At 36.6% G+C, this 15694-nt stretch overlaps 2 protein-coding genes across 3 annotated transcripts in view; both read right to left on the minus strand.

The window, feature by feature from the left end:
• Positions 1 to 1629, minus strand: part of LOC110039480 (myb-related protein MYBAS2-like) — a 1927-nt gene extending 298 nt beyond the window's left edge. Inside the window, exons 1-3 of the mRNA XM_020744562.1 lie at positions 1268 to 1629; positions 931 to 1132; positions 4 to 408 (exon numbers count right to left, since the gene is read on the minus strand). Coding sequence (XP_020600221.1) covers positions 4 to 408; positions 931 to 1132; positions 1268 to 1629 — 969 coding nt within the window. The remainder of the gene's footprint in view (positions 1 to 3; positions 409 to 930; positions 1133 to 1267) is intronic.
• Positions 1630 to 11976: 10347 nt separating this feature from the next.
• On the minus strand, positions 11977 to 15198 carry LOC110035044. Of its 2 annotated transcripts, none has more exons than XM_020739286.1 (2): positions 14885 to 15198; positions 11977 to 12057 (listed from the first exon to the last, which is right to left on the minus strand). In XM_020739286.1, exons 1-2 carry the CDS (start codon positions 15089 to 15091, stop codon positions 11986 to 11988), a joined length of 279 nt encoding a protein of 92 aa, XP_020594945.1. In that variant the 5' UTR covers positions 15092 to 15198; the 3' UTR covers positions 11977 to 11985. The 2 variants fall into 2 exon arrangements, with proteins under 2 accessions (XP_020594945.1, XP_020594953.1); XM_020739294.1 differs by having other exon boundaries at positions 11977 to 12077.
• Positions 15199 to 15694: the final 496 nt, after the last annotated feature.

Here is a 15694-nt window from a genome sequence, read left to right on the forward strand (position 1 = left end):
AGCAGGAAAATCATCGAAGAAGCTTTCAGGTGTCCCCAAATGCTCTCTCCTGATGCCACTATCTTCAACTTCAAATTCGTCAAACAAAGTCAACGAGGTCTCTACACAGTCAAACTGATCAGGGAAGCTCATTTCGCCTAACTCCTGCATGATGAGATCTTCTCCATCTGAAAGTAAAGGGAGGTCGAGAAAGTTATCGAATGGAGATGGAGGAGGTGGGCTGCTGCTCTGCAAGCACGGCTCTTGAGCGTTAATGGCCGGCTCGATCTGGGGAAGATTTGCTTCAGGGTTATTGGGCATCACAACCATTTTCATGGCATCTGGACCTTCATAATAGGGTTCATACATGTGCTCACTGTTTGGGTATTGAGGAACATTATACGGATAATAATCTGAATTACCATTTGCCTGCAGGATAAACCAAGTATAAGTGCTAAAATAATTAACAACAAGTCTATAATGCTAATTATAGTAATAATACTAATCTATAGAGCGAAGAGAACCTTTAAATATATGAAACTATTTATGATTGAAGTTCATAATCAACTAGACTTTATCTAACAAAACAGGCCTCATTAATTACTGAAACCAACTTGCTCGACAATTTCCATGTAATGAACTAGCATTAGAACCTTCGAAACTAACGGCTAATTTTCTAGTCGACTTGTCTACTCGAATGAAAATTTAAAATTCAAAGAACAGATTCTTGAATATTACAGCTTTCCATGCAATTTCGTAAAAAAGAGCAATTTTTTTTACCAGATTGGCGGATTGCTCTTTGTTGCTAAGAAATCAACCCGGGTTTATAAACTCTATAAACCTTTCAAATCCAAAGAACTCATTTTCCTCAAACAAAATTAAAAAACCTTTCAAATGCAAAGAATTATGCGGTATGTACGTAAATTTTTCTTTTTTATTCAGCCGCCATACCTTCCTCTGCTTAATAAGTGGTCTAACAGGAGAAGAAGTTTGCAGGAGCTTAGCCAATCTCTTCTGCCGAATACTCCAAAAATTCTTGACATCATTGTCCGTTCTACCAGGAAGATGAGTCGAAATTCGGGCCCATTTGTTCCCAAACCTCGCCTGCAAATCGATCACAACTCGCTCCTCCTCCGCAGAAAACTTGCATCCACTTCACCAGCAAGTAATGCCGCAGAAAGAAAATCAGAAATATCAGAACAGATCATTCACATAAGCCACCAAATGAAGAAAAGATTAAAATAAATGGATTAAAAATGTGAGCTTTGTAGTGAGATAAATGAATTACGATTTCAAGCCAGGCTTAAGCTTGTTGACATAGCGGAGGCGGCAGGATTTGCCGCTGCGGAAAAGAAGACCTTTGGATCGAATGGAGCTCCAGTCGTGCGGGCCGTACTTAGCGACGTAGTCCATGAGGACGGCGTCCTCCTCGACTAACCATGGTCCTTTTCTTATCAACGGCGCCGCCACCGTTGCCGGGAGTACTTCATTCCCGCTGCAGAGCAGAGCTCCGCCGCCGCAGTCCCCGCCGTGCATTTGTATGGCAATTTCTTCTTCTTGAGTTGAGTTATTGAACCCTATAGGAGGAGTGAGAGAGCAGTGATGTTTTAAAAAGAGTGGCTTGGAGCTCTCCGGCCTATTCGCGTCCATTATCCCACTTCAAACGGTTACCGACGTGACAATGGGGCGCGGAAGCTGCGGGACGAGGGGTTTGTTTTTTTTTTTTTTTTTTTTTTGGTTAAAAAAATAAAAAATGTGTTTGAATATCTGAGTTAAAAAAAAAATTGTTATATTAAATTTAGTAATGTCATAAATTTGTTATATAGGGGCTAATCTTAGAATAATTAGACTTTTAAATTCATCTTGTTCTGACAAATTTTTCTTATACAAATTTAGTCTATAATTTTATTAGAATTGGTGTGCGTCCATTGTTTAAAATTTTGATTTTTATTTTGACAGTGTAAATTATTAATATATTACACGTAATTTTTATAGAGTTGCTCTTTATATAGTTATTTACATGGCATGAGTGTAAATAACCTAAGGGCATTTAGGCAGTTTGTGTTCGGACTAAAAAAAAATCATATTCTATTTCAAGAGAAATAAACCATAGATTAGCGGAAGCGTACCGAAATCAATTGATTGCAAAAGGTATGATCTTCCAATCTGCAGATTTTCTATAGTTTCTTTAGTTTCTTGTTAATGGGGTGCAAAAAAAGGATGTGTCTCTCTGCAAATCGAGGACCATTACCCTTTGAAGTAACTACCAGACGGTTACAAAAAAGTTTTGTTTAATTCTAATTCCGCCCCTCATCAAATTAGAATTTATACTTATGGTATTCACACTATAATATCAAGATAAATGTGCCAAAAGTCATAAACTTAATTTCAAATTAGACCACAATAATTTTGACTTATTAAATGATGACTCAATACATTTATTAATTACATTGTAGTCCCAAAATTAATTCAAAAATCTCCCACTGGACTACATATGTATAAGATAAATGTGTCAACCTTTGTGCGCCTAAAATTTTGTCATCATCATTATAAAGACCATTAATTATATCAATACAGGATCAAAGTAGTCTTCGTTGTATCCGTCACAACTAAACCCATCAATGGTCACATATATCAATATAATCAAATGACATAGATCAATCATGAATGTGTGGAATGAAAATTACATGCAAGATGGTCTGTCCATGTCAATTTTCAACTGGTCCTACTTTACTTAAGTGAGATAGAACCATAACTGTACAGAGTACACTGAACTGAATAAAATACATCATTTCTGATAAGAAAATATCCAAATATATTTTGTGCACAAAATGAAACATAAAACTATAAAACACAAGTTAACAAACTCCCACTGAATCTAAATTCCCTCATAAGCTCTATAACACCCATATGAGCAGTATGCTCATGAAAGACCCTGGGCATCATACCCTTTATAAGGGGGTTCGCAATCATGGAGTTTGTTCCTAAATGCTCTATGTGAATCTGGCCACTTTGTACTCTTTCCTTGACAACAAGAAATTTGATGTCAATATGCTTTGACTTGGTTGAGCTCCTGTTGTTATTGAAATACAATACAACTGATTTATTGTCACAAAACAACTTGAGTGGTCTTTCAATTCCTTCCATAATGCGCAGCTCAGTGACAAAATTTCTCAGCCATATATCATGGTTGGATGTCTCATAACATGCTACGTACTCTGCTGCCATGGTGGATGAAGCTATGAGTGTTTGTTTTGCACTCCTCCAGGATATAGCTCCACCACCTAACAGAAAAATATAGCCTGATGTGGATCTTCTGCTGTTTTGGCATCCAGCAAAATCGGAGCCAGAATACCCAATGATCTCCAAATAGTCTGATCTCCTATATGTAAGCATGTAATCTTTTGTTCTCCTTAAGTATCTCATAACCCTTTTGGCTGCTTTCCAATGATCCATTCTTGGATTGCTTAAGTATCTGCTTAAAACTCCAACAATGTACGCAATATCTAGCCGTGTACAAACTTGAGCATACATTAGACTCCCTACAGCTGAAGCATAGGGAATCTTATGCATTTCTTGAATCTCAAGGTTTCCTTTTGGGCACTGATTGAGACTGAACTTGTCTCCTTTAGCGACAGGGGTGTCAATTGGTCTACAATTCTGCATGCCAAATCTTTTAAGTACTTTATCAATATAGCTTCTTTGTGATAATCCAAGAATACACTGAGAACGATCTCGGTGAATCTGAATTCCTAAAACAAATGAGGCATCACCAAGATCTTTCATCTTGAAATTAATTGATAGAAATCTCTTGGTTTCGTGCAACATGCCTATATCATTTGTGGCAAGCAGTATGTCGTCCACATACAAAATCAGAAAAATATGCTTTCTCCCACTAAATTTATGATACACACAATCATCAATTGCATTCATTTCAAAACCAAACGATAGAATCACTTGATGAAATTTGTGATACCATTGACGGGAAGCTTGTTTGAGCCCATAAATAGATTTTGTCAGTTTGCAAACCATATTCTTTGGATCTCCCGACACAAAGTTTTCTGGTTGCACCATATAGATTGTTTCATCAATGTCTCCATTGAGAAATACGGTCTTAACATCCATTTTATGAAGCTCCATATCATAATGAGCAACAAGTGTCATGATTGTTCTAAAAGAATCCTTTGTTGAAACTGGAGAGAAGGTCTTCAATCCCTTCTTTTTGAGTATAGCCTTTAGCTACAAGGCGAGCTTTATACCTCTCCACATTACCCTTTGAATCCCGTTTGGTTTTAAAAATCCATTTGCAACCTATGGGTTTCTTTCCTTCTGGCAATGAGAAGTTCCCAAACTTTATTGTCTTGCATAGACTTATACTCCTCATTCATTGCTTCAATACATTTTTCTAAATTGGAACTTTGAATAACTTGATGAAAGTTGATAGGATCATATTCCATCATACTATTATTTTCCTCATGTTCCTGAAGAAATACAATATAATCATCTGAAATAGTATTTTATATTTCCCTAGTGGATCGACGCAAAAACACTTGTTCTTGAGCTTGTTCTTGAGGTTGTTGAATTTGTTCCTCAAGGGGTTGATTAACAATGTCTTGTTCTGGATTCGCAACTTGATCAATGACAGGAGTGAAATCCTGATCATTATCAACAGCAATTATAGGAATAGGAACCAATTCCTCTTCAACAAGAGTAGTATGGTCTGATTCCTCCTTAAAGACAAAGTCTCTAACCTGATTTCTCCCCACAAATTCAATATCCTCAAAGAACATTGCAGTTCTCGTCTCAAATATTATCTTAAATTTGGGATCATAAAACTTGTAACCCCTAGATCGCTCCGAATAACAAACAAAATAGTTGCTCACTGTTTTAGGGTCTAACTTTTTCTCATGTGGCTTGTAAGGCCTTGCCTCAGCTGGGCAACCCCAAACATGAAAATGCTTTAAACTAGGTTTTCGTCCTGTCCAAAGCTCATAAGGTGTTTTTGCAGCTGCTTTAGTTGGTACTCTACTTAAAATGTAGGACGTTGTCTTAAGCGCTTCTCCCCAGAGTGATTCTGGTAAGGTTGAATGACCGATCATACTTCTTACCATGTCTTTAAGAGTGTGATTTCACCTTTCAGCTACACCATTCATGCTAGGTGACCCCAACATTGTGTACTGAGGGACAATTCCACACTCCTCTAGGAATCTGACAAATGGTCTCGGACGTTGTTCATCTGAACCGTCATATATGCCATAGTATTCACCACCACGATCAGATTTGACTTGCTTTATTGTTTTGCTTAGTTGGTTTTCAACTTCAGCCTTATAAGATTTGAACACGTCTAATACTTGGGACTTCTCATGAATAAGAAATATGTATGCATATCTTGAATAATCATCTATGAATGATACAAAGTATTATTGACCATTCCAAGAAGGTATAGAAAACGGCCCACAAATATCTGTATGTATCAATTCTAAGATGCCTGTAGCTCTATATGCGCCTAATTTCTTTGTTTTGGTCTGTTTTCTGTTAATGCAGTCAATACAAACATTAAAGTCCGTAAAAACAATGGAACTTAAAATTCCATCTGATACAAGCCTTTCAACTCTATTTCTAGAGATGTGACCTAAAGGCTTGTGCCATAATGCTCATGAATTTTCATTTTCAATTTTACGCTTAGTACCACGTGATTCCACATTCAGAGTTTCATTATAAGAAGCATTAGTATCAAACAAATAAATATTGTCATAAACCATAAGTGAACCAGTTCTAATAATATTGGAATCAATAATAAACTGAAACAACTGTTTTGAAATGAACAACAATAACCCAATTTGTCCAAACAAGAAACAGAAACCAAATTCCGTCTAAATGATGGTACAACAAAAGTATCTATTAAATCCAAATAGTAACCAGTACTTAATACAATCTGAAATGCCCAATTGCTTCCACTTCTACCGATTTTCCATCTCCTACATAAATGCATCTTTCAGCATCATTTGGTTTTCGGTAGCTCAGACAACCCTGTATTGAAATACTTATATTAGTAGTAGCACCAGAGTCTAACCACCAAATGTTTCTTGCTACTGAAGCCAAATTTACCTCATAACAAACCAAAGTTAGAAATGTACCTTTCTTCGCACGCCAAGTGTGATATTTTGGACATTCCTTCTTCTGATGTCCTTCCTTATTGCAAAAGAAACAACCTCCACTTTCAGGATTTTGAGATTGAACTTTATTTTGTTTCTTTTGAGAAAGACCCTTATTCTTAGCAGCCTCATTCTTTCTTTTAGTGCCCCTTTCTTTAGAGGTGTTTACCAAATGAGCACTATCAGTCTTTCCATGCTTCAACCTTTCTTCCTCTTGCACACACAATGTGAAATAAGCTCATTAAGAGTCCATTTCTCCTTTTGCATATTATAGCTGACCAAGAATTGGCCAAACTGTGGAGGAAGAGAAATAAGAACTAAATGCACGAGTAAATCATCCGGCAACTCGAGCTTTAGCAACTTCAGCTTTGAAGCAATGTTAGACATCTCAATGATGTACTCTCTTATATTTTCCTTGCTTTCCTTGCCTCTGAACCTCATTGAAATCAGTTTCTTTAAAAGAATATCAGTTTCAGCCTTATCGCTTTTTGCAAAGCGTTTCTCTATTTCAGCAACGAAACTTGCAGCATCAGTGATCTCACTAGACACCGCACCTCTACAAGCTTCAGGTATGTCGCGCTTGATGATCATAAGACTCAAGCGATTAGAACGATCCCACTTCTCATAGATCCTCTTATACTCAAAGGAACTAGCATCCGTAAGAAGAGCGGGTTTTTCCATTCTTAACGCAAGATCTAAAGCCATGCAGCCAAGAACAATGTGAATGTTCTTTTTCCAATCTTTGAAGCTGTCACCCTTCAGGATTGGAACCGAATTGAGGTTAGCAGATACAGTAGCAACAACTCAAAAATGAACAAAATGATTACATAAATAACATGTTCATAAAATTAAAAAAAAAAATAATACCAACAATGTCAATAAATTCAAATAATGGTAAATCTCATCTCAAGACACCTAATGCAACATTAATATCAAGTCTTTGGACAATAATATTAACTGCTAGTGGTAATCATGTTGTAATAATCAAACATTAACAATAATGCATATCAAATAATAAATCTATCTTTGGATCGATTTATTACTCACATATAATTCCTTATAAATGTTACATGTTTACCATCACAAGTGTGTATGCAGTTCAGCTAAGTATTAATTTTCCTTTGGGCCGATCAATACACGCATGAACTCACACACACACAACATCCAACATTCGTTACAAACTATCTGCATAAGAGATGTCACTTTGGCAACATCATATTTCAATAAGCTCATTAAAAATGATGGACAAATTTATAAAGTACCAATAATTCGAATTTAATTGAACCTTTAATTAAAAATTTTATTTTATTTTATTTTATTTTTGTTTTTAAAATACTGAAAACTACATGTCGTTTACTTACACAAGGTAAGAGACAATATGTCGTTTCTGGTTGTCTTCAACCTCCAGACGGGTCAAACGACCAGTTCGAACCCAACAGTTTCAAAGCCATTTTTACATCAAAATGAAACCTTCAAACCCCAAAGTTGTTAGAAATCTAATTTCTAGATGATTTCTAACCCTTATTTATACAAAAAAAAATCCAACGAATTTGATATACCAAACAGATCAAAAAACCAACAATCCAAACAATATATACAAGTCATCATTAATCACAAATTGATGACTTCATAATTGGTGAACAACAATGGCTAAGGGCCAAAAAATCGAAAAGAAAAAAAATTTCTCAAGAAAAAACTGAACGTGAATTTGCTCTGATACCAATTGTTCGGATAGTGAAACGCCGTACACTACAGAGTAACGAAATATTATATTCAGTGATGTACTTGTTGGATTAATTTTGGGACTACAATGTAATTAATAAATGTGTTGGGTCATCATTAAATAAGTCAAAATTATTGTGGTCTAATTTAGAATTAAGTTCATGACTTTGGGCACATTTGTCATGATATTATAGTGTGGATACCATAAGTGCAAATTCTAATTTGATGAGGGGCAGAATTAGAATTAAGCAAAACTTTTTTTGTAACCGCCTGGTAGTTAATTGAAAGGGTAATGGTCCCCGATTTGAAATAATATTTTCCTATATGATATGAAAGATTTGAGTGGTATAAATGTAAAATGTAAATTTTAGATGTTAGATGCGTAAATAAAGAGAAATTTGATGATATGTATGTAAATGCCCTTTTTTTTGAAAAAAAAAAATCAAACGCTATTATTTATTTTAAAATAACGCTTTAAAATAACCTAAAATAGTACTAGAAAACTTTTAAATAAAAATATAAGTATATTTCTCTTTTATTTTCTCATGAAAAAATATTGGTCAAATTAACATTAGACAAATTCGACTCAATCAAGATAACTTGACTTAAATTAAATCAAGATAAATTTTATTATCATTATGTTTGCGTTGACTAGTATAATTTGGCATTTGTCTAACATATATTTTTTTAATTAATCATAATTAAATAAATGATAATAAAATTTAATATGATCAAATATTATAACCCAAAATTTCTTCAAGTTTTAACTCTTTCTATATGTGTAAACAACCTAGCACGAGCAAGCCCAGATTCAGCTCATGTTCGGCTCGTGACAAAATGTAGTTGTTCATGTTCGGCTTGTTTATATTACAAACAAAAGAAATGCGCTCGTGTTTGACTCGTTTGCTTAGCGAGCCTAACATGTGTTGTTTGCGAACAAATAGTCGTTCTGACAACCTTCATCAAGCAACTATAAAAATATCAAGGATTGAGGAAATCTTATTATCTATATTTAAACATCATTTAAATATAAGTTGATATATTTTTATTCAATTTTTTAATTAATAATTTTAATTGATTATAAATCTTTATAGCCTTTTAGTTAATTAATTTTTTAAAATAAACTCATCAATTATATATATATATATATATATAATTTGACTATTCCGAATCAAAATAAGCTGAGCGCGAGTAAATCTTATTCGTGTTCGGCTCGTCTATGTATCAATCACAAAAAAAAAGTTTTTTTTTGGCTCATTAACTTCGCGAATAAATCAAACACCAGCTTCTTAACAAGCTGAACACGAATTATTCACAAACAATAAGCTGTTTTGTGAGCCCTATTCATTACCCCAACTTCTCTTATTCCCTCCACTCTTATAAAAGAATTAAAACTAGCTCAAAGCCATTTAATTAAGCACAAATCTGATTAATTAATTCACCTTAAAAACAAATAGAGAACAATCCTAACGACTAATTTACAGCACTAAGCATAACTAACTAACGACTATCCTATCCGTTGCATTCTCGACCATATGGGATCATTTTATTAGTAGATAAGAAAGTAAAGGGTAATATACATAAGTACCACACATTTTTTATAAATTTACATATGTGACACCCAAAATTTAATACTTACAATTATAAAATATTGGTGTCATAATACCTATGCACCAAAGGTTATATTTCACTATTAAAAATTATTGATGATAGCAATTTTGATGTGAAAGAATTGAGTGGTATGTATGTTAATATGTGTTTAGGTGTTAGGTAAAACACCAACACACACCCCCCAACAGCATCAATCACACCACCAACGCACCACTCCCATGTACACACACCACCACCTCAACACCACCTCACCAACATATCAACACAACAACAAAACACCACCACACAAAGCTTCCATGAGCATTTTTTTAAACATTGCACATCTCCTCCATAGAGTTCCAATGCCTCCCATGGCCTTCAAATGCCTCCAACCTGTCCATTCCAACAAGTGAAATGCTGAACCATTTCTCCCAGAAGGATCCACTAAAACCATTGAACAACTGTTCATAACCCGAAGCCCAATTCAATGCCTCTACTCAATCAATTTCCCAAAGCCACCAAATTTCAATATTTTTGGTTTTGCATCGAAGCCGCACATTCTAGAAAGAGGGCAAACCACCCAAACCGACCAAAACAAAAAGTAGAGACCATAAACCAAAAATATATTCCCAACATTCAAAATATGTAGATGCCCCAAAAATCAAATGCCAAATGCAACAAATTCCAATTCCAGCCATTCCTGGGTCCTCAAATTCAAGATTTATTCATTCCAGGTGCCAGAAATAGAAAAAGCAAGTCACAACAGACCGTAAAACCACAAAACAAGTAGAGCAAGGAGCACAAACAATAAAAAGAATGATATATGATACCAAAATCCATAATCACATCATCCTGATAGCGTAATATCAATTTCAAATGTAGAGCAAAGCCAAAAACCATACCGAGAAAGCTAGACATTCCAATTCAACCATAAATTGCAAAAAATAATGATAGAGGATACCCTAGAGAGAGAGTGAAGAACAACAGAGATGCGAGAGAGGCAGCTCGAGAGATGCAATGGATACCCTAGAGAGAGAGTGAAGAACAACAGAGATTCGAGAGAGGCGGCTCGAGAGATGCAATAGAGAAGCGAGAGAGATGCCTTGAGAGAAGTAGCAGAGACGCGAGAGAGATGGCTCGAAATTAGTAGATAAGCAAGAGTTGCAGATATGGGAAGGAGCAACGGCAGAGACACAAAGAATCTAGGGTAGGGAGGAGAAAAAACAAAATAAGAGACGCGAACCATGGGGTATTACCCGCGGCTCGCATTTACACCCGATTCAGACCCGAAGCTGCTGCGCCATTGTTTCGAAACCAACACGAAAGTGGTTTCAAATCGCGCCGCACAGAAACTGCCGCGCCAAACGGTACCACCTTTCTCCCTCTCTCGTTTTCATCACAACAGCAAATTTCTCCGTTTCTCTCCCCTTCTCTCCTATCCAGCTGAAGCACAGAGGGGGGAACCTGCAATCTCCTTCCCCCAGCTGAGCTTTCTGCTCCCTCTCCCGCTCAGCCGCACACCAAAACCCCCTCCCAGGCCCGTCTCCGATCCCAGCTCCCTTCTCTGAATCCCAAAACTTTATCCTCCCTGTCCGTCGCTCCACACCCCACCATAAACTATGCCTCTCCAACTCCTACTTGCACATCAGGCTACTCCCGTCCTGCACTCCAGACATAACCCATCTTCTCCCCTTCTTGGTTCACCATTCATAGGCGAAGCCTCCAAGGATATTATTGCTCCCAGCTTTCCTTCGCTCTTCCATCTAGCCGCACACTCCCGGCGTTAAATCCTGGCCTATATCCGGTGCCAGAGAGGCCGTTGATGATGCTAATAAGTGACTACTTAATATGAACTAAACAATAAAACATAGAAAGAGTACGTGCAAGTAGCAGTACATTCAAGTATTTAAGCATCATGAAAGAGCCTTAAATATAACTGAAACCAATTAAGAATATTTTGATTTAAATTTCATCAACATAAAATAGTAATGTTGATAAATTAACCATATTATAAATGCACATAAAAGAAGAGTGAGAATATTCTGACATATATTTAGCTAGAATGTCCAATACAAATTTTATTTAAATATGAATCACATCTTCTCTAATTAAAATTAATCAATAAAAAATTACTTATGATTAAATTTTATTATCAAGATAACCACATTGCCATTATTGATTACAAAGTGAAATTAATTTATTTTATTTTATTTTAAAAAACCTTTCATGCCTAAAAAATATTAGGAAAAAAAAAACATTTTTGAAGACTCTTTTCTTCCAGGTTTCGCTCCAACAATATAAAATGTGCTACCATTCTTATATAGCTGATCTTAAACAAAATTCATTTCAACCAAAACCGGCAATTGATTTGAATAACACTGGATCATATATCCCAATCAAAATTTTCATTATCAAGACGAATTTTAAAGCCCTCAAATCTAATACTAATTTTAATTTATTATTAAATCTAAAGACATTGAGATCAATAGATTATTTTTCTCAGCATAATTTCATACAAAATCCCCCCCCCCCCCCCCCATTAATTAGTCTCTCTTGGGCGCACCTGCATCCATCTCCGAATACGCATTCCCATCTCCTTCATATCATCCACCTGCTCCACAAAAGCATAACCTGATTAATTAGAACGAAATCAGTACACATCAGTTTCAGAGTATATTTGTTTCATTTCTTTCATTAATGATTAGAAGATGTGAGCGTTTTAGATATCTGAGTCGATTGTTAAAAGTGCAGGTGATATAGATGGGGTTTGTCATTAGTAGAATTCAAGTTGGTTGGTTGAAGTAGAGCAATGCATCGGGCCTACTGGTTGGGTGATTGAAAAATACTGCTAAGACTTAAAAGATAAATTTTATAAAATGGTGGTGAGATCTGTAATGCTCTATGGCGCAGAGTGTTGGCTATTTAAAAGAGAATATAAGAGGATAAGTGGCTCGAGACTTAGAGACAAAATGTGAAATGAATATATCTGTGAAAGGGTTGGTGCAGCTCCAGTGACAGACAAGATTAAAGAGAGTTATTTTAGATTATTGCGTCGAGATCTAGATATATACCAGTTGATGTGGTATATATATATATCAAACAGGAGAATGATCGAAGAAGCGAAAAATAGAACGAGAAAAAAAATCATACCAGAAAAGAACACATAGATTTACATGATTCGAGAAACTGCTTACGTAAAGAACACATAGATTTACATGATTCGAGAAACTGCCTACGTTCACAGAGTAACGTTCACAGAGTTGTAGAGGATTTTACTACTTGAGGAATTTACACCAGTTGATCACCTCGACTTACAAGAGGAATCTCTCACTTCGTTGATCTCTCTTATTCTCTCTCTACGCCGAGATACACCGAAGAAAATCTACACCTAGATACACCGAAGAAGTTAAACTTACCAGAGAAATAAACTCAATTTCTCTTCTGTCACAAGCCACCAAGAAGAAGCCTAGAGAGAACAATCTTCTTTTTCTTTCTTTCTTCTTCTTCCTTCTGTCGCAAGGAACTATCACTTACACTTCTCTTCCTCTGCCCTGAGGAAACTTTCCTCTATCCCGAGGAAACCGAAGAACTCAAACCATGACTTCTCATTCAAACTGAAAGAGAGTCGTGTGAACCTTTTTACCGCAAACATGAAGAGAGGAGCGTTGATTCCCGAATGTGAGCGGGAGTTTGCGGGAGCGGTTAGTGACATTTCGCGATCGAGCGCAGGTGAAAGTGGTGCGATCTTTCGCGATCGGGAACAGAGAGCTCTGACGCCGATTTGCGAAACGGAAAACGGGATCGAAAGTTATCGGGCTCCAGCTAACAAATCTCACATTTGGAAACCGATACACATGCTACAACATCTCCTTCCTCGAACTGATCTCCTCCACCTTGAATCTTCCACCTCTGCAACTCAAAGTCTCTGTCTTCACTCCAAAAGACCAAATGAAGCTGTGCACAACTTCAGTTTCTCAAGAGTAATACCCTCAGTCAACATATCAGCAGACTCCACATAGCTTTGCATCTCCAAGTTATTCCTGGGTCACTATTGTCTCTTCTTACAACTCTCACTGCATGGGCAACATCCTGCCTATGTTGAAAGACTTTTTCAACAAGTCTAGTCTTGTATCTCTTACTGACATCACGCTCAGTCTTTACCTGGTACACCCACTTGTTGTGCAATGTCTTCTTCCCTGGTGAAAGTTCTGTCAGCTCCTACTTGCTCGAACTTTCATCTTGCAATATTTCTTCATAGCTCTATGGTTCTTCAACATCTATCTGTGGAACAATAGGAATGGGTGCCCCAGACTTACTTTCTTCTCCATCACTGTCTGCACTGTGGTCTTTGATAGATTTCCTACCACATTCAAAGCTCCTGAATCCAATATTAAGTCTTCAACAGAACTATGAACTGCCAACAATAGTGTATCGTGTAATTCTTCAGATACCACATTTGTGCTATCATTCTTCATTTTCTTCAGATTCCTGAAATTTTTTTTTATGTGATCAGCATTGCCACAATTTCAACAGGTTGCTAGCTGACCAGACTGATTTTGATCTCTCTCTATTTGAGTTCCTGTCATGTCATTTCTTCTCTCTATTTTTCTCTTTCTACATCGAGATACACCGAAGAAACTCTACACCTAGATATACGATAAACTTACAAGAGAAATAAATCCAATTTCTCTTCCGCCACAAGCCACCAAGAAGAAGCCTAGGGAGAAGAATCTTCTTCTTCCTTCTGCCGCAAGGAACTACCGCTTGCACTTCTTTTCTTCTGTCCCGAGGAAACTTTCCTCTATCCCGAGAAAACCGAAGAACTCAAATCGTTACTTCTCATGCAAACCGAGGCAGAGTCTGTGAACCTTTTTGAGAGGAGCGTCATTCGCGAACGTGAGCGGGAGTTGGCAGGAGTGGTTTGCGACATTTCTCGATTGGGCGCGGGTGGAAGTGTCACAAACTTGCGCGATCGGGAACAGGGAGTTCTGGTGCCAATTGGCGAAACGGAAGGCGGGATCGGAAGTTATCGGGCTCCATCTAACATTGACGGTACGGTCGCAATAAACGTCGACTATCTCATGATCCGGTTAGGAGTGTAGATTGTTTAGATTCTACTTATTTTAGGAAAGAAGAGATAGACTTAAAAAAAGTTTTGAAAAATAAAATAAAAAATGATCTTAATTTATCAGAATCAAATGAAAATATAACAGAAATAGAGAAAAAAAGATTCATGTAGCAGACCTCATTTAGTGGGATAAAGGCTTCTTGTTGAAAGTGTTTTGGAGAAATTGCAAATAAATGATGTAATGTAAACCTCAAACTCATCTAATTAGTTATTTGGAGCAAAAGTGTGGAGTGTGATGCAAATGACAATTGAAAGGGACAACTTAGCAAAAGAGTTGTCAGATTATTTGAGAAGTTGGAGGACTGATTACCGAATGGATGCCGGATGCGTGAAGAGTTCCGGCGACGGCTGCTGCTCCTGCGCCGACGAATAGTGTGGCGATGGCGAAAGCCTTGAAGGGCATCGCCGCTCCGCTCGTGCCGCACCCCCGCCGGTAAAAGGCGACTCCCGCCGCTAGCTGGCCGGAGCTCGCTGCCCACCACCACAACTCGTCGTCTCCGCCACCGCTAGTCTCCATCTTATTCTTGGACTTCTTCCGAGATCTGATTCGATCGATCGAAGAAATCGAGCGAGCGAGAGACGCGGGTGGGGCTTTCTCGTAGGGTTTCGCTCCCGTACATTCCTTCGCACGAAATAAAAATATGTATAAAACTCTCTTAAGTCTCTTTTAATTTATTATATTTAATTTTAATTTGAAAGAAATCGTATTTATCACATAAAAATATAATTTTATTTCTTTATTTATTGGATATTTTTTATTTCAAAAAACTATATAATCAAGCACGAGTCCCGTAGCATTTTTTTTAAAAAAATCCTTCAAATTTAAATTCATGATCATTCAAGTATTCATTCTATCAAATTTATAATGAAACTGAGCACATTTGTAAGACGAACCCAATGACTTTAAAATTGATTCAATTCGAGTCCAATGTTGAAGTCGTTGAAATACAATTGAAGAACTTGGATTGTCAATTGAATGATCATAAGAACTCCAATTTGACATATCATAGTTGAATTAAGTGTATCTTGAAAGTAATCCAACGAGTCTAAAATCACTAAATTACGAGATCATTATGACATCCAAATTCATAAAAATCTATCTATAATTAAGAGGGGATGA

The sequence above is a fragment of the Phalaenopsis equestris genome, unplaced genomic scaffold, assembly GCF_001263595.1.
Source record: "Phalaenopsis equestris unplaced genomic scaffold, ASM126359v1 Scaffold000002, whole genome shotgun sequence".
NCBI classification, from domain to species: Eukaryota; Viridiplantae; Streptophyta; class Magnoliopsida; order Asparagales; family Orchidaceae; genus Phalaenopsis; species Phalaenopsis equestris.

Excerpts from the sequence above, each read along its gene's own strand:
- LOC110035044 (XM_020739286.1), bottom strand. The coding sequence starts at position 15,091 with ATGGAGACTAGCGGTGGCGGAGACGACGAGTTGTGGTGGTGGGCAGCG. Across the intron at positions 12,058-14,884 it reads ACGCATCCGGCATCCATTCG|GTGGATGATATGAAGGAGAT; the intron begins GTAATCAGTCCT and ends TTTGTGGAGCAG.